Here is a 25,716-nt window from a genome sequence, read left to right as displayed (position 1 = left end):
CTACAATGTTGGAGAAACTGTGGGGATAAAGGAACATTTATACACATGTGGTGAAAATGCCACAGATTAAAAACTTCTAGTTAAGGGTATTTTAGGAAATGGAACAAATTACTTTTAAATTGATTAGATGTGAAAATGGCACTATTTCAATATCTGCAGCAGAAGCAAATTATCTTTGATACAGAGACTTAATTATGCATATTATAACTGCAGCACTTCTTGCTCTTGCAAGGCACTGGAGGATATGGAATGCAAACATATGAAATTTGGTATGCTTATTGTTTGGGCCTTTATCTTGATGGGAAGGTTGAGAGATAAAGTACAAGAAAGAAGACAACACAAGAATCTACAAAAGTTTTACAAAATGTGCTCCACTTTTACTTCATTTGCAATGAAGAAAAAACATGTGTATAGGCCATGGGAACTTGTGGAACAACATTTTTTAAATTGACAGCTATTGATTTTATGTTTCAGTTTATTACTACTAATAAAGCTGGACATAGTTGGGGTTGTTATGGGGGGAATTGTAATTGATTGTATGATTGTTTCTATATTCAAAATTTATTAAAAAATTTTTTTTAAACAGCAGCCTTCCTTTCCCCCGTTCTGAATAAAATGCAACCTAGGTAAAGGTAAAGGGACCCCTGACCATTAAGTCCAGTCGTAAGTCCAGTCATCTTGCTTTATTGGCCGAGGGAGCTGGCGTTTGTCCACAGACAGCTTCCGGGTCATGTGGCCAGCATGACTAAGCCGCTTCTGGCGAACCAGAGCAGCACACTAATGCCGTTTACTTTCCCACTGGAGCGGTACCTATTTATCTACTTGCACTTTGACGTGCTTTCGAACTGCTAAAAATGCAACCTACATATTAGCAAATTCCTTACATATATTTTGTAGGCTGCACAGAATAAGAATAGTTCAGCTGCAACAGTCTTCTTACCTTCAAGAGAAGTTGATTCAAACTCACTTTGTCCAATGCTAGAGCTTCATTAAGGGCACTCATCTTTGCAACTGCATCATGAAGGTGAGCAGTTTCTGCTTTTAGCTTATTGTGTGCACCAGTTAACTTTGCAAAGGACTGCTCAGCCTTGTGGACCCAAAAACACAAAACAAAGAAATACCAGTCAATAAAAGCAGAATAAGACTTGCCCCTAACTTTGTTAACTTACAATAAACCATATTTTATCATGCTGTCCAAATGGACTTTCCTGCAGCAACCTCTTGCACTCCCTAAAAGGTTGTCCCTGAAGGTGAGGAGACACCTCCCCCCGAATAGTATGCAGGGCTTACAGCTGGATATTTCAGATTCCCCATTGAGGAAAGTCAAATGCCTCCCACTCACCAAAGATCAAAGATTCACTCTCTGAAGCCATTCAAGGCAATGTGTTGTGTCTTGTATTAGTCACAGTCAGAATACAGCCTTTGAAATTAATGGACATAGCTAACTTAGAACAATTAATTTCAATGGCAGCACTCGAGTAAAACTTAAGATACATACATATTTTTTAAGATAACTTCTATCCTCAATGCCTCCCTGTGGCATGGAACCTTCATTGAGGGTTCTAATGGGGAAAAGACTAGATTAATATCTGTTGGATTATTTAGAATATACCCTCTTAATCTTCCATTATGTCACTGGTTTTCCATCAGTATGTCTCCTTTTCTTCCTTAAATAGAAACCCAACGACTTTACTAATGTATGAGTATGTAGCTTAAATGCCATGAAAAAACCACTATTCTGATTGATCATGAAAAAACCAATCCAAATGTGTATGTTTATATTTTTTTAAAAAAATCTCTGGGCCAGTCACAAGGACCATGAGCTTTAATGTCAGAAACATGTTCCAATTGCCAGATATATATATATATATTTCTTTTTTTAGTACGACCAGAACACTTCTGAGTAGAAATCTTTAGCACCATTTTACTTAGACTGGAACTAGACATTACATGCTATTTGCTAAACTTTCTCCTTTTTTATTTTCAAAATCAAATGCAGTCCAAGAAGTTCTGACTTTCAGTGGAAGAATGGCTGCAATGGAGCCAGGCAGGAGAGAAGAAGGAAAGTTGCAGCTGTTCCTGTTTTTAGCCTCCCAAAATTAATCAAAGGTAAGTTATAAAGAATTGCCCCAGATGCATAAATTTAAGCCATATAGCCAATATACATGCACTAATGTCAAATGCTGCTACAATGTTGTTTCTCCATAACTGTCCTTCACAGGCTTTACTAAACCATGGGGAAAGAGATGGGAGCATGTGGTGGCCAGGAAACATGGAAACTTGCTGTGGGAACTGGATTTGCAGCTCAGCCTCTTGCCCAGAACAGGACAATACCAGAATTTTGATATTTTTTTTGTAAACTCTACTGTTATGCTCACTGACCACCACTTTACAGCAGTTTAATGAACATGCCAGTGTCTGTCTACAGTGAGTGTCTATGTAGTTTCCTGTTTAAATTCAAGAGTGTGTTTGGCTATTACTAGGAAAAGAAAATAACTGTACCTGCTCCAGCGCTGTAGCAAGTTCATGTTTTTCTTGTTTCACCAGTTCTCCATCAAGGTGAGATTTTTCCAGTGCTTCTTTCATGGCTACCAACTCACTCTTTAACAATGAATGCTTTCCTTCAAGAGCATCTCGGTCTTCCTGACTGAATGAACACATACACTTATTTATTTTAAGTAGTGAAGTACATGAGAGCTCCAAAGCTTAACCGGGGCTGCAAATTTCATTTTCTAACATAAAAATTCTCATACAGCACCATATATATATTTTTTTGCAAATTTCACAAATGCTATCCAGAGGGGCTCATTTTTAAAAGTGAAATTGGCAGAGCCCATACACAATCCTGACAAGAGGGTGAAGAAAGTGCAAAGATTCCAAATTTCCACAACCTTCATAAAATGGAGAAGGATTGTTGTAAGAAATGGGTTTGTGAATGCTCTTGCCAGCTTCTCTTTTTCCTGTATTTCCCTAGCAACAAACTTACTGCCCTTTGGGGGGGAAAGACAAAAGGCTCACATATATTCTCTCTCCCGCAGCATCCTTTCCAATTGATGCTGCTGTTCTTCTTTTTGGCCATCCACCATGTCTCCTTTCAGCTGTAGCTCAGTATTGCTTCGGCGCAAGTGCTGGACTTCCTGTTCCAAGACTTCCAGCTGTTGCTGTAATTCTATCTTGGATTTATCCAGGGTGACATGGTCACTGAGAAGAAAAAGTCTTCAGTTAGAAAAAAACAAAAAACAGAGATACACTGCAAAGTTTCATTGCACTTGTTTAGCTACTACTGACTGAGCATCCTCCTTTTCCTATCTGGGCTACTGGAGAATACAGGGAAATGAGGACACCATCACATCTGAAAGGCAGAGTGACTTCTTGAGTACTGTCTCTCTCCAACCTGTGGATGCAAACTGCCCCAGGCAAACTTTGAAGAGCCCAGACCACACAGTAGGTGCTTCAAATCCAGAGAGATATTGGGCTGCATCCAGCTAACTGCTACTCAGAGTAGACCCATTGGAAAAGCCACTTTTGTCCATTAATTACAATGGGTCTACTCTGGGTAGGACTAGCACTGGAGACAACCTACTGACTTGACAAGAGGAAAGCAGACTGCAAGCCAAGAGAAGCATATGGATCTATTTTACAATACAAGTTTTTAAAGATGGGGAAAGCATTACATGTCTGACCTGCGGTAAGTCTCCACCATGGACTGCAGATGCTGAAGTTGGCTAATGAGTGTGTCTTGCTCTCCTTCTAGCTGCTCAAGTTTTTGTCTTAGGAACTTACAGTGGTCTTTCTGCTGCTCTTGTTGCTTCTCCAGGGAGCTGACAGAATTTTGACTAGACAAGAGTTGCTGTCTCAGGTGCTGCAGAAGAAGGCAAAATATAATGCTATGGGGGGAAGTGAGAGACTGAAGGGGTATTACCGTATTTTTTGCCCTATAGGACGCACTTTGTCCCCTCCAAAAATGAAGGGGAAATGTGTGTGCTTATTTTGAAATGTAAAACTGAAAACTTAATTAAAATTATAATAAAAAAATTAAGAAGAGAAAGTCGTAAGATTGGACATAAGCAGAATGCTCATGGGGAAAAGGAATGATTAGAAAAGTGGAAAGAACAAATCACCAATGCAAGACCTGTCTGGGAAAGAAATGACTGTCAAAACCAGCTTGAGGGAACTAGGAATACTTATTAACAGGAAGAGGAAGAGGTTGAAATTTATAAGGCAGAGCATCAAAGGCAGAGAAAAGTGCTATACGAGGTGTGGAGTTTTACTACTGGTGATGTGAAAGTCTTACTGGCAAGGGAACCTCTGAAGTTCTCTCACCTGCGCTTCATTGCTTCTCCTAGTCAGCACCTCACGCACCAGCAGGACAGCCCTCTCTGGGTCACCAGGGTTCAACTGCAAGAAGCTACAAGGCTCAGCATAGTTCTCATCCTGTGGGGTGCCAATCGTTGCATCACTCTCATTGATTACTGCCTGAAATCCAAGACCAACGTTACTTTCTCAGTTCTGTACAATCAAAACACTGCACCTCGCTACCTATTTGTCTTTCACTTCTGCTGGAAAATAGTGATCCACTGCATTTTCAAGGATGGGAAATTATGATGATGGGGTAGAATACAACCCAGCAAACTGGCGGCAGCAAAATCTAGGATAACATAATCAGCCAAGGAAAATCAACTTTTAATAAAATAATAATAATAATAATAATAATAATAATAATAATAATAATAATATCAGGGCTTAATTTGTGTCAGGCCTTACCAGCACTTAGCCCTCACAAAAGTTTAAAATCAGTGTTTTTAAACACTGAAATACATGAACAAATGGAAGTGCCCCGAGCAGGTGCAAAATATGTAAAACCTGTGTTTAAAGTTTAGATCATATGTTTATACCACATCTGCTTTCATTAATTTTGTTTTTAAATACAGACATGGGAAATTCTACAGAAGCAACCATGAAGACAGATTCCAGTTAGGTCTACCTCAGTTATTTCTTTTATCACATGCTGAAGGGAAAGTATCTCTTCATGTGTATTATTGCTCAGTGATTGTTCATATTCTTTCCGCAAGCGATCAGCCTCCTAGAAAAAGAATAAGGGAGATTAAGAGGGAGCTACTGCCCACCTAGCAGTTCGAAAGCATGTCAAAGTGCAAGTAGATAAATAGGCTCCAGCAGGAAGGTAAACAGCGTTTCCATGCACTGCTCTGGTTTGCCAGAAGTGGCTTAGTCATGCTGGCCACATGACCCGGAAGCTGTACGCCGGCTCCCTCGGCCAGTAAAGCGAGATGAGCACCGCAACCCCAGAGTCATCCGCAACTGGACCTAATGGTCAAGGGTCCCTTTACCTTTACCTTTACACCTTCTTCCAGAGGTGCAATTCCCTCAGACATAGCTCATATTTTAGAGCACAGGTTTAAGAAGAGTACTGAATGACAGCATCATATCAGTGGAGTGTCTCCAAATGCCTGCTACGTCACTAACCAGAACTAAGATGCCAAAGAAAATATGTAAAAAAAAGTCTGTCTATAGGCAAGTCCAGAAGAAAGAAGCAAAGCAGATTTCCTCAGAAACTTCAGATAACCTTTTTTCCAGTTGTTGCATTCTATACTATAGAATCACTTGAGAATTGCAACCCTTCGCAACAACTAGTTCTTAGACACCTCTATTCTAAGTGCTGACAGTGCTAAGTGCTGACAGGACAAAAGAATGTTTCTCCACAACAGCCACTGGATTATTTTTCAAACAGTTGCTAACATACCAGAATCTCCACAGTGTCTCTGAGAGTCTTCATTGACATTTCCTTCTCCTCATTCTGTTTTTGAGATTCTTCAAGCAAGGCAGTCAACTCTATCACCCTTGGAAAAAGAAGAGAAGCATTTACAACACTAGGCTTTTCACTAACACATTAGCACAGAGGTTGCCAACCTTGTACCTGTGAAAGTCTTCACTGGTGGCCCTAGGCAGGGCCCACAGATTTTGAGCTTTCATTTTTTTAAAAAATGTAAATCTCCAGCCACCTTAGGAAAAAATTTATGAAGCAAATTGTGCAGCGACACATACTCCTATCCAACTTCACATGCCCAAAGTTGCAGACACCAAACCACTTAGTCTATACTTCACAACTCATTTCACATCAACTACACTAGCTTAAAATATAGCCTTTGTCTTTTTTATCCTCTTCCTCACCCTCAGCTTAAGAATCACCACCCCCAGCTCAAGAATCACCGGTCAATATTTTTTTAAGAGACAAAACCACACTGGGTTGATTCCCTTCCCAGGATCAGCGACTGATCTCTGAGATTCTAGTACAGTGGTACCTTGGTTGTCGAACTCAATCCGTTCTGGGAGTCTGTTGAACTCCCGGAACCATTCGAAAACCAAGGTGTAGCTTCCGATTGGCTGCAGGAGCTTCTAGGTGGCCACTTTAAGAGAATACTAAATTCAATAGGCCTTTGGTCTGATTCAGCAGCACTGTTATGTTATTATGTCCCATCTGACTCTTTAAAAAAATCTACAGTAAATGAGGACAGCAGCTAGTGGGGCCTTTTAAGGACGTACTTTACCTGTTATGAAGATCCTCCTTTGCTAATTCTCCTTTGACATGCAAACTCACAATTGCTTGTGCTTGCTGGTATATTTCCTTTTCCATATCCAACTTCTTGGGCCTGATATGAAGTTGCTGCTGTTGGGCCTGTCCCCTCAGGGTAAGTTTTTCAAAACTATTGGTATCCAAGAGCTGTGTGCCTGAACTTAAGTGTAAGCAACTGACAAGTATACAGCCAGAAAGTCTTGCTTGCTCAGCCTTTAGTTCAGACAGATCCCTGAAACAGAAACAAATAATATTGTACTGGACAAAAAAAAATAAATTACAGATTTAAAGACGTGAAAAGCTAGAGTCAGTTTTTTTTCTGTTAATCAGCTATTTTAGCTCAGCAAATGATTTCACATTCAACTGACAGAAAAACCTCACCTGTCAGTTGCTGTCTTCATTTCCACAAAATAACGGTGCAAGGTCACTACTTGCCGCCATATGCCAAAGAGACGATCATGTTCAGTCCGCATATAACTCTCAAAGAACTATATATGTAAAGACAACAGCAAATCACAGCTTTATTTTCCCAGCCTAAAACAAAAACTGCTTTCTTTCAAAAATGCATACTTAATTATTGCCAGCAGCATTCAGAATCACGTTAAAGACTTTCAGAACTGACAAAACTGAGTGTCTTTAAACTGTTAAAAAATACATTTCTCTGAAATTTGAAAAAGCTTTTATTATATTGTTTAGGACTGACCAATTATTGAGAAGTCTGGAAAGAAGTCAAATGGTTGAGAAATACTTTTCTAACCTTAGAATGCATGGATCGTATAGGATAATCTCATAATACACAGCACTTTCCACATCAATAAAAGATGTTCAGATCTATATTGAATACAGGAGTTGTTTTTTCTTCATGATACTACCTCTGAAAATCATTCACTGGGAACTGCATGTCAGTATAACATACAGTATATGAAACAATTTCCGCAGTGTCTTGACTTCTAGAACAATGTACATCTGTACGCACCCTGAATTAATATTCTACTGTTTTCTTAATCCCAGCCAATGCCTGCCAAACCAGAAATGAGTATTTGTGCCTAGAATATAAGGTTAATCAATAAGGAAATCCACCTTCCCTACCCAGTATCTTATTAGTGACACATTCCTACCTCCCGCTCTTTATGCCATTCGCTCTCCTTGTGCTCTAGCTCATCTCTGGCCCTTGTCCAGTCAGCTATCAGCTTGCTGACATCCTCTCGGAGAGCCCCATTCACCTCATTGGCTTTGTCCAAGTGCTCACGGAGCAAGTTGTTCACCCCAGCCAAATTCTCACATCTGAAGCACAGGAGAATGGCAATGGATTAGCAAATCTCTATTGTAAAGGTCCCGATAAGATGAAATGATGGTGCTGCAGCTGTTGCACAGCTTTCCCCAAAAACCAGCTAAGATAAAGCTTCTGCAAAAGCTCACTCACCTCTGCTGCTCTTCTTCCAACTGGATCAGTGCTTTCTCTAGACTACGGTCCTCTTTACGATCCCACTGGTGTGGATGGGACCCCTTTGCGAAAAAGGCAGACAATTTAATCTAAACAACATCCATATTAAGTCTATTCCCTCACTTCAGGATCTCCTTGTTAATGTCCCATGAATCAATAAGCCAGTGAACAGCTGAGATGAGCACAACTTGAAGTGCATTTGTTTGCATTTTTAGGGTCTTTCTTGCTTAATGAAAGATGCTTAAGGGCCAAACAAGACACAGTGTCATTCACAACTTTAGTCCTTGTGTGGCTTATTTTTGAAAATAACTGGAGAAAATTGAACTATAATCACTTGGCCCCACTATTATCCCAGTGAGAATCCACCCCTGCACACACACCTGCTGTTCATAATAGAAGACTAGTCAAAGCTATGTCATAATTTGATTCCTTGCTAGTTTCCATGTAAATAAGCATGCCCATTGTTTGGGACATTACAGCATATATTGAACTATGCTAATTTCTTTTAACAGTGATCACAAAAGGGAAGTAGAACACTACAAGGAAAAATAGCAAGGACAAGGGCACCAATTTCTCCAACAAACACTTTGTTACCAATAGCAAAACCACAAAAAATGGTACTCACAACTTTGAAACTTACCCTATTTGCTTCCAGACGCATTTCTAACTCCTTGCACCAATTACGATATTGCAGCACCTGCAATAAAACAGGAAAAGTTGGTATATTATTATTACCTCTTAGAGTGTGTATGCAGCAACACCCTTCATGAAATTCTAAGAGTTCTGAGTTTGTTCCAAGTTGTTTAGGGATGATTTTGTGCATTGCACATACATACATACATACATACAAAAATACATACATATATACATACATACATATGTAATGGCTATGAATAGTTTTCTTTTAAAACCAGGCTTAAACACAGTGTATATTCAATATTCTTAAAATAAATGGGAAAGAATAAATTTTTAAGCAAGCATTTCAAGAATATTTTCTGCAAAATATACAGCAATACAGTACTGCCATTTATATCAAATGGCAAATTAGCTGTTTATTGATGCATCAGCTTAACTTCCAGCAAGCACAGCAGAGTGCCTTTGAAGTAGTACAATGGTGCTAATATTTACCAGTTGGCACAGCAGCTCATTGCTTTGGGGAGGCGGGGGGTACAGGTTTTCAGAAAGACAGAAAAACGGGGGATATCGCAAGTTTAGAACTGAGCAATTTGCCAAGTCAGGAAAAAGGTTCTATGCCCAAAATGTATATTTAGAAGAACAGAAGGAAATTGGTTTTCAAGCAAGCACTTTATTCTTAATGTACCCTTCTTCCATCCACCAACAGCTCTCTACTCAAAATTCATCATCTCCTTGTTTCAGATATCACTAGAAATATACTGGTTTTACCTTTGCCTGTAACTTTTGTACAAGTACTGCCTGCCTATGCTGTGCCTCCTGGGAATTCTGTAGTCTGTGTTGATAGGATGCCTGATTTTCCACCATCTGGTGATGTAGTGCCACTAGTTGCTCTTCTGGAAGTAAGTGAACTGTCTGTGTTTTCATACTGCTTGCTGCTTGGTCTCCTTCCATCTAAAGGTCAAAGCAGAAAGAAGCAAGACTGGTTTAATTAATCTAGCAGACAAGATGGCCCTGATGGCTCTACTTCCTCAAAAGGAAAAATGCACAAAGATGGGAAATAATTTGCTTTGTTTTCAACAGAAGAAAAATAAATGTTGTTAGCTGGAAAGCCATTTCAACAGTCTTGTTGCAGGCTTCCATTCTGTATAAAGAATGAAAAAGCATTAGTTATGACATTTGTCAAGCCATTTTTTAGTCATATTTTATGAGAATGGGGATATTACCAAAAAACACACAAACAAACCATAAAGCGGTGTGTTACAGAGTCAAGAAAAAGCAGGTGGAGATGCAAGAGACCAACCTCAAGCTTACATTTTAAAAAGTTTTAATATGGTTGAGTAAAAGCAAAAATGTGCCTAATACATTTCAAATGGAAATCTTCTTTGCATCAACTGATCCAATACATTTTTCTTACAAAGGAAGTACGATCCTATGTTTGTTTGTTTTCAAAAACAATCCCCGCTATGCTGCTTATTCTCAAGTAAATGCATCAGTCTGCATTTTTAGAAATTGTAATTTCAATATAACGTTATGGTTTGTCAATAATCTATGATTTTGCACAACTCTGTCAATATTCTGAAACAAATTCCTACAGTCCATTCTGTATAGTAACAAATCACAACATGCAGGATTGTCACACATGCACGTGGAATAAGTACAAATTCCAACACCAAACTAAATCTATGCAAGAATTCCACGTGTGAAAAGCAAAAATAAATATTAACTCTCTTTTCTCACCATTTGTCCTTGACAAGATAACTATCCATCTCAACTTTACAGTGGATAACATTATACATCCTAGCCATGTTAGTCTGTGGAAGCAAAAAACAACTTTTTTTGTCTTGGGGCACTTACAAACTTATCAAGACCCAAGCTTTCATGGCGCAGAGTCCATAACCTATTCCTCTGTGCATTTATTTGAAAGTATAATGGATTTCCAGGCATTTTACTTGCTGGAAATTGCACAGAAATGCATCCCTGGTACTTTCCCTAACCTAATGCACCTATTTACAACAATCTTGTAATGCAGATTGGCACTATCTTATGCTTGCTTACTCAAAAACAAGTTGCGTTGAAGCCAATGGGGCTTTACTTGCAAGTGCTTAGGATTTTTAACCTTAGAACTTTTGAGTTTGCAACGACAGTAAGCAGCCACATATATCTGCACGAGTTTTGAGGCGGGGGTGTGTGTGTTTCTCTATTAATGGCAGATTCTTCCAATCCAGAGTCCGGGAATCTCCCAAGCCGTAGCTTCCCTTTCTGCAATCGGGTTGGGCTCAGGAGCGGAGGCGGAGCGAGGTGATGGCACTCCGTTATAATTGCCAATAACAGCACGTTATCCCTCACCTGTTCTGCCCTGCCTAGTATATAACAGCAAGCAAGCCTCCCCGCCCTCACCTGAGCACGCCTCAACGTGCACCTGGGATGCTCACCTCCACAGAGATGGTGAAACTTCCTTTCCGCTGCCGCCTGCAGGCTTTCGTGGGCGGGGAAAGGGGGCCGCCGGAGTCCTATTACATTTCTTCTCTCCGCTCCGGCAACGGAAACCCGCCTGCTCGCTCGCTTAGTGGAAGCGGGCAAGGGACTCGTTTGTGCCGCCCCGCTTTTCCACAGTTAAGAGGCTCTTGGCTGCCCGGGCGTATGAGGGCGCACGTTCCCCCTGTGAGCCCATGAAGGGGACTGTCTAGGCCTGGTACATTATCCCCACAGGCAGGACAGGCCTAGCGCGAAGCTCCGACTCCCAGTAGCCAATGCCGCCGGCAGGAAAGGCGGCGGGGGGGGGGGGAGCGGAATAGCGCGAGGCAATAGCAGTGGCTTTTCGGAAGTTCGAGCTGCGCGGTTATTTCCTGAGCGACGAGGCTAGGCCTCTCACGGCAACCCCTCCAGCGAAACACAAGCAACCTTGGCGGTTGTGGAGCGCTTGCCGTTTGGGCCCTCAGATCTCGGCTTCTCGCCGCCGCCAGTTCACGTACACAGCGCCCCGAAGGCCGTCCAGGCCGCGTCGGGAAGTCTGGGCAAGCGCTGACCCCGCTGTTCGCAGTTTGGGGTACATAAGCGTCTGGTTCGTCCGGAGGGACAGCTCATTCCTATGCGGAGTTAGGCTCTTAAGCCCACAGAAGCTCTCCATAAGATAGGCTACAAACCTGTGCTCAAAATACAGAGGGGTTCTCTTTCACGTTGTTTACTTATTTACCTTATTACTATTATTAGTATATATTTATTTATACTAATATAAATAAATGGAATCCCTGGAAAAGACCCTGATGTTGGGAAAGATTGAGGGCACAAGAAGAAGGGGACGACAGAGGACGAGACGGTTGGACAGCGTTCTCGAAGCTACAAACATGAGTCTGACCAAACTGCGGGAGGCAGTGGAAGACAGGAGTGCCTGGCATGCTCTGGTCCATGGGGTCACGAAGAGTCGGACACGACTAAACGACTAAACAACAACATTTATGCCCCACCTTTCCCCCAACATGAGGCAGTTAAAACAAGTTAACATATTTAAAACATGTAAAACAATCACATATGCTCCCAGATAATACCTTTAAGGTTGCCAAAATCTGAGTCATGAAATGGGGTTTATGCAAGTACCATGGTAGGATGTCTCCCTGCTTTCAATAGGGACCCAGCATCGGCTGGATGAGGCAGCAGTCTTAACTGGAGAGGAACAATGCAATCCTAACACCCCAGAAATTATGTTTTATTGAATGCTAATGGAGCTTGCTTTTAGGTAAATGGAATTAGAATTGCCACTTTAGGCCTTTGAATCAGGTTACATGCTTGCTTAGAAGTAAGTCTCATTGAAAAGTAATAGGACACATTTCCAAAAGAGGTTGATTAGGATTATGGTGTCAGGTGTAAGAACGCAGAAATTTCAGTGCCCAGATTCAAGCTGTGCCCAATAACATGTTAGTTGCTCTCAGTACCTCTGTTGGAATTGACCTGATAGCTGAGTTGTAAATTATCTCCTGTGAATTGGTTGCTGTAAATGTGTATTTTGGTAGCATTTAGCAGTTCTGATCGTTTTTTGTAACCTGCCCTGAGAGCATGTAATTAACGTGTACAATGAATAATAATAATATAAACTACTTTTACGAGTACTGATTCTAATCTCTTTAGGGATTGTGAAAACAGAACTGGGGTAGTTATTCCAAGTTAATTAACACAGACATAAAATGGGAAGTTATACTAGAAGCATTCTATGTATAAGAAGGTATGCCTGTAGGGCCTTTCTCACTGGCTGAACAACTGCTTGCTCTGTCAGCACACGGGTGTTCATATGAACCCCTCTTGTGAATCATACTACTTAAGCACAGAATTTGGTATATATGAAGAATTCAGCACCTGAGAATCTCCAGTTTCATGGTTTGTTTTAAAGAGGTACCGTTAAAAACTTGATTGTGCCAAAGGTTCAAAATGTATGAACACTGTTGAAATTTCAAAGCTGAGCAGTTCTTTACTCGACCAACAGGCCTTGCCTTTCAGCATCCATATCATAATTGCAATCTTAGTGCCTCTACAGTTGACCATACCAGACTTCAGACATGGCAAAGCCTAAACCTGTTCACCGGCAGACAACTTTATTTCAGCTGAACTTCTTTCCAAATAAATACAGTAGTGGTATCAGCCTCCCATTCACTGCAAACAGTTTCTGTCAGGCTCCAAAGGCTTCTTCCATCATACAGTGGTACCTTGGTTTACAACCATAATCCGTTCCGGAGGTCTGGTTGTAAACCAAAACAGGTTGTAACCCAAGGCACACTTTTGCCAATGGGGCCTTTCAAAAAAAATTGGTTGTAATCCCAAAAAAAAGGGGACACGCACTTCCGGGTTTGACGTGGTTGTAATCCAAAATGGTTGTAATCCAAAGCAGTTGCAAACCAAGATACTACTGTATTATTTTTCCTGAAAAGTCTTCCTTAAAAATGTAAAATTTCTTCTGCCACACATCTGTCCTACTACATAAGTACTATCTGTGTTTTGCCCTGCTGAAATTATGAATCCATTCCTTTAGATTTTTTTGGAACTCTTGTTTTTTCATATGAAGCATTAAAAAAAACCTAATAATAAAATATAATTTCTCAAGTTAGTACTGATTTCAGAAGAAAAACCACATGGAACTGATCAGGAAAATATTCGGATAATGTTAACTTTGGCTCAAAGATGTAGAAGATTGTTGCATGTGCTTCAGATCTAGCATAAATTCTGTTGGATACACTCATGATTTCTGTAGACTGGTTGCAGCTTGTTTCTATAACGTTCTGGCGCTGCTGCAGACAAGCAAATCACATGATTCTGTCTCCAAGTTTCCACGCCTTGGATTATTGTACTCAGCCACTTGCTTCTTCAGATTCTTATGCTTCTGTTTGCATTAAGACACTAATGTTATTGATTTATAAGCCCAAGAAGCTGGAGACCTTGGACTCTGCTTTCCAATTATTAGAAATGTCATTTGTTAGACACTGCCAACAGCAACATCTGGTTTCTATTATTTAAAGGGACAGAAATTATTGGTAACCTTTTTTGTGAATGCCAAAGAAGCCCACAGTATCCATGCCCCTTAGAGGCCCCTTTCTTCCTCAGGTCTCTTGTAACAACTCACAGAAGCTGTCAGTATCCATACTGTACCCTTGAGGGGCCTCCACTATGAGAGCACATTTTAGAAAATGTATTTGCAGCCTTTTGGTTCCTTGGTCATAAAGGGCTACCTCTCAACTATGGCATAAAACTCACATCAGTGGCTACTTCAGCAGGTGTTCCCAGTAGTTGGGGAGCATGAAACCCAAGTTGTAGTTCTTTAGAATCCTGCAGAGAACGTTTTCTTAGCTTTATTACAAAGCAGAGAGTGTGTCATTCTAGTGCTGTACAACTTATTATTTCCTTCCAAAGAAGATGGTTGGCCATATGTCTTTTGTGACGGCTTAAACTATATCATATGGTGGCTTCCTAGGTTAGCAAAGGGATTTTTCTCTCTGAAACTAGCTAAACATAAGGTCTGAAGAGCAGTGATTTGTAGATAGGAACCATTTTTAAAACTGCTCCCTCCGGAGTACTGTTGCAGTCTGAGTACATTGCCTGCATATATTTGCTAAGCCTCTTGACACTGAAACACACTATTCTTTCTTCACTTTTCTGTTTACTTTAGTGAAGCTCAAGCCCTGCCATAGCTAAGGTTACGCCAGGATATTCCATATAGTGAGACATTCTAAAAGTTTGCAATCATTCTTGGGCGCCATAGCCTGCTGTGGCATATATTTGGCATACATCTAGGCAGTCCCTCGGCCTCCACTTTCTGCTTGTACAATTTATGGACAGCTCCTATCATGAAGAGTTTCTGTCCGTATAGCTAATGAAACTGAAGGTTTTGCTGTAACAGCACTAAACAGCTCTAATGAGACTTATTCCCACTTAATGGGTGGAATTGCCTAGTTACCCAGGAACAAGCTTTTGTGCTGGAGATAGCCAGGGGGGAAATTTAATGGCTAGAGTTTTGTACCCAAGCACTGGTTCAGAAAGCACACAGCCTCTGAAACGAAGAAGGGGGAAACAGAGCATGGAAATTGTTTCAAATTGCACAGCTAGGTAGGTGAAAAAAATGAGCGAGGTACCTACCAGTAATACCATGGACATACAATAAGAATTTGTTATGCTACCATAGAATGCTTCCAGACACATTTATTGTGGGATCAGTGCACCTCATGCATGCAAGTTTTTGTTTTTGTTTTGGTGTGTTTGTTTGTTTTTGCAGTAGCCACATCATTGGCATCAAAACACCAGCCATATTTTCCCCTCTAGATTTACTCTTCCCACAGAAAATCCAATCAAGACAAATTTGTTGCCTGTTTACAACGTCTCAACAACCCATTTGCAGAGTAAGACCCCGACTGGAAACATACATAGTCTCAGCAGAATGAGGAGGATAGTTGGTGTGCTGGACTGAGAATGGCAAAAATCCAGCAGACTGAATGCTGGGAAACTAACAACTGGGTTGACCCTTGTAAAGTACTCATGAGAGATCCTAAGGTTTGACCTCTAGCAAGCAGTCCAAAAGTCTTAACTGGAGATTAGACTGAAGGGCTTATCCACACTGAAGCAATATGTGGATTTGCACCAGCCTGTCTCCCCATTAATATGGGGACATCCTCACTCCAATGTTTCGCCACCTTAAATGTGGGGTTTTTTTATCCTAGCCATTTCAAACTTTCCAAGTATTAAAAAACCCTGCATTTAAAGGGGGCAGGGTCCAGCCCAACACTAGGATGAGGGGTATGTCCTCATATAATAGTAGAACCCCTTAGGCCTCATCCTCTACAGGTGGGGAACCTGCAGCCCTGAAAAGGTTGCCGAACTACAACTCCTACCATTCCTGACCATTGGCTGATGGAGTCCAACAAGATCTGGAGGTCACGGGTTTTCCATTCCTGTTCCACTTAAACCAATCCTAAGTGCATATTCTTCCCATTACCCTTGTCTCCATCTTCCTCTCCTTCCTCTGTACCCTCTGCCTGTGTCTGACTTTAAAATCTTTTGAGCCCAAGCAAGTCTACATTGTTCATCTGAAAATATAGTAAGTTTTCATATTAAAATCTGGTAAAATGAGGAGATTGGGAAATGCCTTGCCTTGGGGAGTCAGGATAACTGTATATACCCTACTTCAGGCTTTTCTTTCTCATCACCAGCGCTCAAAATTCGCCAGGCGCTAGGCACATTTTGCAGCTGGATATCGGCTACTTGTGACCAAGTGAAGATGCCCGGGTGTCAGAATGGTGCCTGACGTCTCCACCACCTGGAGGTGCATGCCTGGGGATCCTTGGATCTTGACTGTTTTCACACACTAGCAACATATCCTGTAGAATTCTATTCTTTATATTTTATTTGCACAATCAGAATGAATGTCAGGAACCAAAAAGTCATTGAAAAAGATGACTTTTGGGCCTTCTGGCATAAAAATGGCAACTAGACGTTCCGTTTTGATGACTGTAAGCCTGGTTTAAGGAGCTTTGGTGCCTAGCTTATATATCTGAGTTTCTAACACTGCACCTCACGTGTTCTTTGTCAAACTGCTGAAATTCCCTGTGCTTTAACTTCTAAAGAACTGCTCAGTCCGCAAACAGCTGCGTCAGCATAAAAAACTATAGCGCTCATTAGTGGTTTGAGGACGGCAATCTCTATTTGTACAATGGAGATCATGCCGCTTGCTCAGGCTATTAGAGCACAGTTAGTAAGAAAATTAATGTTTGAAGTAGTACTTTCTTTAAACATTTCTGCTTCTGGTCATGGTCAAAACCAACTGTTGGCAGGAAAAAAATGGTTTAAGGATCAAATGACACCCTCAACCCCAATTAACACCTCCTTTATTTTTTATTTTCTCTGAGCTGGTGGGGCTCATTCCTTTTTCTAATAGAAACAAGTCACTTTTCTGACATATACAGGAGAAATCTTGTAATTATTCTGAATTTAAAAACTTGACTACATGTGACAAAGCTGTGGTGTTTCCGCAGCAACTGGGAGACTTAACAGCAATGTCTGTAGTGCCAAGGTGAACCAGTACCTTTTGCCATCCTAATAATAGCTTTAGAGGGCAATTTTGTTTGGAGTTGGGATGGCATAGTAGATAAGGGTTAACCCTCTCCATCCTGCTTCCCCAATCAAATCAGTAAACCACCAGCTCTGCTTTGAATTTTGCTTTGTTTTTTGCCTGACTTGGAGCGACACACACAGTTTTTTGTTTTGTTTTGTGCCTTAAGGTTAACGGAAGATCCAGGACTTATTCATACTGGAGTTTAATTTTTTTTAACAATATTTGTAAAGAACAGTTTTAATTGAACAACATAAAAAGAAAAAGTGAAAAAAGAAAAAGGTCTACTATATTATTACAAGAGTTAACAATACTATATATACAGGGTGATTCATAATGAAGTATACAGTTTCCATTCATAGTAAATGGAAACTGTATACTTCATTATGAATCACCCTGTATATATGCATTAGATAAGTATATATGGGATTGTAATTGTTAACACACTGAAATTTAATGTGGATTTGAAGCTGTTTGTGTCTCTGTATTTTTGTCTGGCAAATGACATCCTCCTCATTCAAATGGTACCCTGCTCTCCTCCCTGCCCCCCATTCAGATTTTCCTGATATGCCAATCATCTGATAAGGGAATAAGATCCAATATAAAATCACATGTGACCCAGCTGTGAAGGCGTTGAAGCACATTGTGCACATTGCATGGCCAAGTTTGTTTACATACATGGCGATGTTTCACTGTGTGCCATCTATTGCCACACTTCTTCCATTTTGTTTTCATTTTGGAGCGACACACACTTTTTATTTACTTGCCTGCTCTTTTGCACAAATTTGGTAACTCAAAAAACCTATAATTTTATCTTAAATTAAGATAAATAATATCTGTGCACATGCCTACAGTGGACCACAGGTTCCTGGAAAAGATGGTGGGTGGGGGAGTCCTAATCAAGAGGAGGAGACAGCAACACACTGTGTGAATAAATCCCACCAAACACCACCAACTGATGTGGCTGGGAAACACGTGAGAGATTTCAGAGGCTTAAAACTAAAAGCGCTCACATTTGGATGCACAGAAAATATACACAGGGAAACAGTGACCCAGGTGCATATGAATGCCTAATGTGGACACAGCCCCAATCAGACATTTCCTCCATCTAAAGTAAATAAATAAATAAAAACAAAAATAAGCATTGGACAAAGCAGTCATAACTTCCAGGCAGGTGATGTAGGTTGTGGTGCACAGGTGGACAAGAAGCCCCTGAAACATTCCCTATGCAGCAGAATTCATCTTGGGGCCAAATTTTGTTGAGCAACGTGTACAAGATTAAAGATTTGGGATGCTCTTCTTCACGCAGAAGACATTGCTCAGCGAAGCTCACCTGTTTTTGTTACAATCTAGAAGACATTATTTGCCCAATTCACGGTCTGCTTTCCCAAAGTTTATATCCTGTTTTCTGGAATCAATGCAGCAAGAAAGCTTCATTCCACATATAAAGGTATTTATGATATATAGTACCTTCACAGTTCCAGCAGTCTGTTTTGTAATAGCAATTTTTAATTTTTCTGTAAAATATCAGATTTATACTAAACTATTTAAACAAGCTGTCTTTTCTTTCACAGGAGCTCTAGGTTCCTGCAGGGGACACTGCTGCTTAAACATTGACTAATCCTGGTAAAGAGAACCAGTTAAATAAAAGACTAAAAAGCTTTATGCAGCGCTAGCAAATATTCCCTTAGCTAGGCATCACATGATATTCTGCTTAATTTCTTAAAGACTTTTAAAAATATGTCATAATAAATGTTTTAACGTGCTTATTAAAGAAGAGTTTATTTTGTTAATACTCTTGTTAACTCTCATCCTTTCATCACCCAGTGACAGAAGGAAATTGCTGCTAATAAAGGTCAGCGTCTATGTTCAGAAGAACTTTATAAAACATCTCTGTGAATTAGAGCATGCTTTAATGCATTTATTCCAACTGATTTTGTTAAAGGCTTCTACTTTTTCTCTTACACAGCTTTGTCTTGTTTAAAATGAGAAGTTCATTTAAGGCTAAAAGAGGCAACAAGTTGCCACTTTAAATTGCATATTCTATAGAGTTTGGGTCCTACAGAGTTGTTTTACACGAAGCAGAGTATGACTCATGCTAATGGAAAGGGCAAAGAAGACTTTTTAAAAGAAATATATCACACTTAAATTAGTTTAGACAGCATGACATCAGAGAGTAATTAAATAGGTTTTTGTTGGAATTCCGCTTCCAATTCCTGAGTTCAGGTTTGTAAAAGATTTCTGAGCACCTGCAGGTTTCTGTGTGTGAAATATTTTCACTGGAAGGGATTCAAAACTTTTTAAAAAACCTTTTAATACAGAGGCAGCATTACGCCATTCTTCCTTCTTGGAAAAAAAACCCTCTCCGATTTAAACAAGAGTCCTTCAAGTTTTTAGTCACTTTTACAGAAGAAAGGGGGGTGGTAAACTTTCTCTTTTCAAGAACAAGCTGCTAGCAGAAACCAGGAGAAGACCAAATTGACTAAATTAGCATTTCCACTATGGGACTGGATACAAATATTAAACAAGTAGATTTAAAGTGCTTTAAGCTTAAAATTAAACGCTTTCTCCTGACTTTGGTTCTTAATTTTTTTCATGTTTTCTTATGCCAAACTGGAGGAACCTTTTCTGATTTTTTCTTTGGTGGCATTCAAAGGAAGACCAGAGGATGAAAATCCTGCACTTTCTTACTTTACTGCTTTGGCACTTTAGCTGGTTTTACCTCGTTTTCATTTCCTTAGCACTGAGTCCTGCTGAAGCGAGTCAAGGCAATCCAGGATCCAAATTAGGATTGTCAAACATAGATGGAAAGGAGAGAAACCCCTTGCCAAGGGCAGGTACATTTAGAACGGGGAACCATGGATATAGTGCTGGGAATTCAAAGTCTAGGGCAAAAAATAATAATGCTCAAGCCGGACTTCTCTTGGCAAAGACTGATGACTCAAAGAAGACTCTCTCCAAAGCAGGGAGCACAGACAAAAAGGTAGGAGTTCAATCTTCAAACAGACAATCGGGAATAAGGACGGTGACCCCGAAGCTACAGAACTTTGGCCCCAAGGCCCCACTGAAGAAAACTGGCACCAGCAATTCAGATGCCAGCTCCTTCAAAACCAAAAAGACTAAAGAAGCTATTGCCCAAAGGGAATCTAAGGAGGCGTTCAGGCATCCTGCGATCACCCCACATGAATACATGCTCTCCCTGTACAGGACTCTTTCTGATGCAGAACGGAAAGGTGTTAATGGAAGCGTAAAACTGGAGACTGGGCTTGCCAATACAATTACAAGCTTCATAGACAAGGGGCAAGGTAAGAAAACAGAACGTTTGCCTATCTTTCCAGTGTATGAAATCCATGTCAGAAGTTAAAGGGCAGAGGGGATCTGTATTTCCAAAAATCTGGGCAGACTCCAGGCATTTTCATCCTTGCAATATAGATTTAAAGAGCATTTTTCACATCAGCTTTTTGGTATGTTACCAAACAAAACGGTCATGCTTTTATCCCAGTGATATTAGTAATTTTAGGATTATGTTGTTGTTGTTGTTTTACAGTGAAATAAAATGCTTTTATTTCCTGCAGAACATGCTACTAAAAGTGTATGGTGGCAGTATATCTGCTGCAGCAAACAATACCCAATTAGTCCATTTCAGCTAAAATACCAGTTTAAAGGGTTAGACTTGGGGGGAAGAAGACTCTCGAGTCTTTCTGATTTTCAGTCAGTCAGTCAGTCCTTTCTGATTTTGTTGTTTGTCTGTTGTTATGAATCAAACAAATTTAGATGTACCTTGTTATAAGAAATAACCAGGAGATTTAATATTTCAGTGATGTCTCCAAGACCTCAGGAGTCCATCCACATTCTTCCTTAGACCCACACAGGGCCCCACAGCAACCTGTGAATGCTGGGTGGATCAAGTGACAGTGCTGTTGGGTGCACAGGTCTCTGACACAAGCACCATTGGAATGAATGATTTGTGCAACCATGCTTGGTAAATTTAGCTTGGATCAGTCAATGGATCATACAATTTTATGTTGAGAGTTTTGAAGTCATATAAAGAAGTGTAGTGATTCAGAAGAGATGCAACCCAACTTTATCTAGACTAAAGGAAGTGTCATGCTAATGGACAACAAAGACTCTCTCACACACACTTTCTCTATGTATCGCAATAGGTAGATAGTATATAAAAGAGAATGCATGCCTTCAAATGCTAAATCAAGTGACAGCACATAAATCACCAAAAGTACAATAAAACAAAATGTATTAAATTTGCCGTCTGGAATCTTAATACCAAATGCAGTCAAATGGAAACTAAGTCCTATTGATTAGCCTTAATGTACTGTTGGATTAACTTTGGGGGACAAGAACACAGACTAAAATAATGCAGAAATATTTCTATGTCTGAATTGGAAGTGTTGTTTTAGTAAATCTCCGTGGAGTATGAACTTGTAGCATTTCCATAGCATTGTTTTATAATTCCCAAGGCTGCAAACTAATAGTGAAGGTCATTGTGTGTTATTAAGAGAAATTGAAATTTTGAACAAATTTCTGTTCAGTATACATACATCTCTCCCTCTTTCTCTCTTTAGATGACCGTGCTCCAGCTGTTAAAAAGCAGAAATACATTTTTGATATCAGTGCATTAGAAAAAGATGGCTTACTGGGGGCAGAACTGCGTATTTTAAGGAAAAAACCTTCTGACAACTGGAAGCCTACTTCTCATGGGAAAACATGTCAAATGAAACTATTCAGTTGCTCCATAAGCAGGCAAGCATCCATCCTCTTGGACTCTCGGACAGTCAACATCTTAGATACCGCAAAATGGGAAGTCTTTGACATTTGGAAGCTTTTTAGGAATTTTAAAAACTCTGCTAACTTGTGTTTTGAACTGGAGGCTTTTGAAAGGGGAAGGCCTGTTGATTTAAGGACTGTGGGATTTAACAGAACAGGGAGGCAAGTCAATGAAAAAGCTCTCTTCTTAGTATTTGGTAGGACAAAGAAAAGAGACTTGTTCTTCAATGAAATAAAAGCCAGATCTGGCCAGGATGACAAAACTGTTTATGAATACCTATTCAATCAGAGAAGAAAGAGAAGGGCTCCTCTAGCAACTCGGCAAGGAAAGAGGCCCAACAAGAATCTGAAGACAAGATGCAGCAAAAAAGCACTTCATGTGAATTTTAAGGATATGGGCTGGGATGACTGGATAATAGCCCCTCTTGAATATGAAGCTTATCATTGTGAAGGACTTTGTGAATTTCCTCTTCGGTCCCATCTGGAACCCACCAATCATGCTGTTATCCAAACATTAATGAACTCTATGGACCCAGAGTCGACACCTCCAACTTGTTGTGTTCCGACAAGACTGAGTCCTATTAGCATCCTGTTTATTGACTCTGCTAATAATGTAGTCTACAAACAATATGAAGACATGGTAGTGGAGTCCTGCGGCTGCAGGTAGCAGCAGCGCAATCTCTCACAGTACTAACTGCAAAGCCTTTCCTAGCAGCTGACAAAAATGAACTGACACAGATCAGCACTGTGATATCACTCAGAGTGGTTTGTGCTGGTCGATAGCTGTTGTGGCATCTGTCACAAGCAATGCATTGGTTGGCAATTAATGCAAGCCTATTTTGCTCTGCTGCCTCTCAGTTGCCACTACAAGCTACTATCAAAGCTCAGTGGCATGGAGGACTGTGTAATACCGCATACCCTATGGTGGCTGAAATTCTGTTTGTGGTGCTACATTTTTCAGTTGTTCCCTGCCATACATCAACCATGCCTCCATCATGCTTCTTGTCTGTCCTGTTCAACACTAATTAGCAATTGTATGCAGTGCTGTTGTGCCACCTTTGGAGAGGCTCACAGCTGCCAACACAGCAGCTTGAAATATGCTGATGTAGCCATTAAAACCTTGGATCAGCTCATGGTGCCAAGCCATAGACAATGTTGTTGCATCAGTGCAGCATCTGTTGCACTGCACCTTAAATGTTTGTACTAGTGACACAACTCATAGGAACAGGCTGTATGTTTTCTAATAGCTAGAATAGATTTATAGAAGAAGTGACACGAAAAATCTACTGAAATGTAATTGTTTTTGTATCTACCTTTTGGACTCATTCCAACACTAATTTATTACTTCCAGACTCTGTTCTAGATCAAGACATTTTGCTCTCTGGAGCAGAGTGCCAAATGGTGCTCCAGATACTAGAGCCAACACTTCTGAAAGTCAGTTCCTGCCTTCATCTAGCCACCTAAATTCCTCTGCCTGAAGCGGCTTGATTCACTTTGACATATAGTAGGGCAGGCCTAGAGTTGCACAGACTCACCAGAGTAACAACTTTCCTATGAAAACCTTCTTCAAAGGACATTTAATTTTCACATGATACAGTTTTTTGAATTCCTAAGGACACTGGCAAATTCAGTGCAAGTTGCTTCGGTACATTTTCGCTTTCTCCTTCTGGCACTGTTTCGAAGCCTGAACAATCCATCTTTGCAGGATTAATCCTCTGTTTTCATCATCATATATATATCTTTCATATGTGCTTTAGGATATCTCTACAAAACAGTGGACAAGATTCACATAACGAACCCCATTAGCCCCATTTGTGCAATGGAACGTTGCCTCACCTCCTGCTCCCATGAACCAAAAAATTGACTGGGGAAGGGGCTGTCAGAAGAACCCCCAGAACAGCACATGGAGAAAGGGGGAGGGGTATCATTCCATCTGGTAGCCAGAAGGCTTGTACAGATGGAATGACTGGAAGAGCATGTTTAATTCTACCCACAGTGTTTAAACTAACTAGTTTAACACAAATAGGTATGAGCAACATTTCATAATTCTTAAAACTGTATATTTACCAATAAATAAATAAATAAATGTTGAATTTGTTTTAAATTGTACGCATTATACATGGATTTAGAGAACTGCGGACAAACCTATTTCTTTCAATGTATATTTTATTTCAGCTTCATATCTTTATTAAATATCCATCTTTTTCATGTTAACGTTCAAACTGTTGTATTATTCTGCTTCTAATTCACGCTGTTCTCTGTTGCTCGTAGTAAAATAACAGCTTAAGATGTACTAAATTATTGACAGTGTTAAGTGTATCTAGGTGCCATAGTTACCATAAATATAATTTTATTTTAAAAAGCTATTTGTTTTGAATGTTTTGTTCAATTAATGAAAACAAAACAAGAGAACCTAGGACCAAGGTGGGCTCTGTTTCTGAGTAATTATGGTTTTGCGCAAATGTTTGATTGCAGGCAGTTGTATCTTCTCTAGAGGGTTCATGGGTGAGGAAATTGCTATATCCTTGGAGCGGCCTATAGGAATGTTCTCTTGCCAGTCTACCTCAGGCAACGCCCCCATCTTCCAGCCAGAATCTGTTATTGGCTCCCACCAGTGGGCTGCCACATTGAGAATCCTATTGGCTCCTTCCCACATCCTGTGCTAGCAGACAAGACAGCCCACTGCAAAGAGTGGCAAGTGGGGATTTATGGATTACTAATGCATCTGATATACTAGTACCAGAAGTCTAGTTGCTTCTTTCACTTGAACTCAACTGGGTAGAAAAGGGGGGGGGGGAACAATAACCAGTTACAGTGGTACCTTGGTTCCTGAACAGCTTGGCTCCCAAACAAATCAGCTCCTAAACACCGCAAACTCGGAAGTAAGTGTTCCAGTTTGTGAACGTTTTTTGAAAGCCGAACATCCGACGCTTCTTCCACAGCTTCCAATTGAGTGCAGGAAGCTCCTGCAGCCAATCGGAAGCCATGCCTTGGTATTTGAACAGTTTCAGGAGTCGAATGGACTCCTGGAACGGATTAAGTTCGAGAACCAAGGTACCACTGTTTTAACAGCTGTCAAAGGACTAGTGTGGGCTGTTCTAACAATTTATGGTGGCTACAAGACAATTTGCTGTGGAGGCTTCACCTTGCTTCTCTAGCAACAAAACATCAAAGTATGCATGAGAAAAGAGTAGCAGTTGATTCTCAGATGTTTCATTGCTTGCTGCTCTAGTACTTTATAACAAGCTGTTTGTGAAGTCTAGAATGATTAATGCATGCAGAACTGAGCATGTGATGAAATCTAGGAGAACCTAATGCCTCTGCATAGCAGCAGCCAATGTCCAGAGTGAACAATGGTTTCAATAATGTGTGGATGATCGAGACAATCCCTAAAGGGAGGAGGTAGACATCACCCAATAACAGAGACAGATAGGTAGCCGTGTTGGTCTGCCATAGTCAAAACAAAAAAAATTTTTTCCTTCCAGTAGCACCTAAAAGACCAACTAAGTTAGTTCTTGGTATGAGCTTTCGTGTGCATGCACACTTCTTCAGATACACTGGATGTATCTGAAGAAGTGTGCATGCACACGAAAGCTCATACCAAGAACTAACTTAGTTGGTCTTTAAGGTGCTACTGGAAGGAAATTTTTTTTTTTGTTTTGCCAATAACAGAGGACATGG

The 25,716-nt window shown here is 40.4% G+C and overlaps 2 protein-coding genes across 2 annotated transcripts in view; one reads left to right on the top strand and one right to left on the bottom strand.

Moving 5' to 3' along the window:
• Window positions 1-11,891, bottom strand: part of CEP250 (centrosomal protein 250) — a 32,788-nt gene extending 20,897 nt beyond the window's left edge. Inside the window, 15 exon segments of the mRNA XM_083617209.1 lie at window positions 941-1,087; window positions 2,503-2,647; window positions 3,019-3,201; window positions 3,684-3,862; window positions 4,324-4,476; window positions 4,985-5,083; window positions 5,762-5,858; window positions 6,567-6,824; window positions 6,974-7,080; window positions 7,711-7,876; window positions 8,016-8,098; window positions 8,677-8,733; window positions 9,441-9,623; window positions 11,070-11,246; window positions 11,248-11,891. Of these exon segments, the coding sequence (XP_083473335.1) occupies window positions 941-1,087; window positions 2,503-2,647; window positions 3,019-3,201; window positions 3,684-3,862; window positions 4,324-4,476; window positions 4,985-5,083; window positions 5,762-5,858; window positions 6,567-6,824; window positions 6,974-7,080; window positions 7,711-7,876; window positions 8,016-8,098; window positions 8,677-8,733; window positions 9,441-9,623; window positions 11,070-11,246; window positions 11,248-11,343 (2,130 nt within the window). The 5' untranslated portion in view covers window positions 11,344-11,891.
• Window positions 11,892-18,947: 7,056 nt separating this feature from the next.
• On the top strand, window positions 18,948-24,397 carry GDF5 (growth differentiation factor 5). The gene is made up of 2 exons (XM_083617515.1): window positions 18,948-20,558; window positions 21,834-24,397. Exons 1-2 carry the CDS (start codon window positions 19,922-19,924, stop codon window positions 22,700-22,702), a joined length of 1,506 nt encoding a protein of 501 aa, XP_083473641.1. The 5' UTR covers window positions 18,948-19,921; the 3' UTR covers window positions 22,703-24,397.
• The last annotated feature ends 1,319 nt before the right edge of the window (window positions 24,398-25,716 follow it).

The sequence above is a fragment of the Podarcis filfolensis genome (assembly GCF_964270895.1).
Source record: "Podarcis filfolensis genome assembly, chromosome: 6".
Classification (NCBI taxonomy): Eukaryota; Metazoa; Chordata; class Lepidosauria; order Squamata; family Lacertidae; genus Podarcis; species Podarcis filfolensis.
This window is presented reverse-complemented; position numbering and strand designations above follow the sequence as displayed.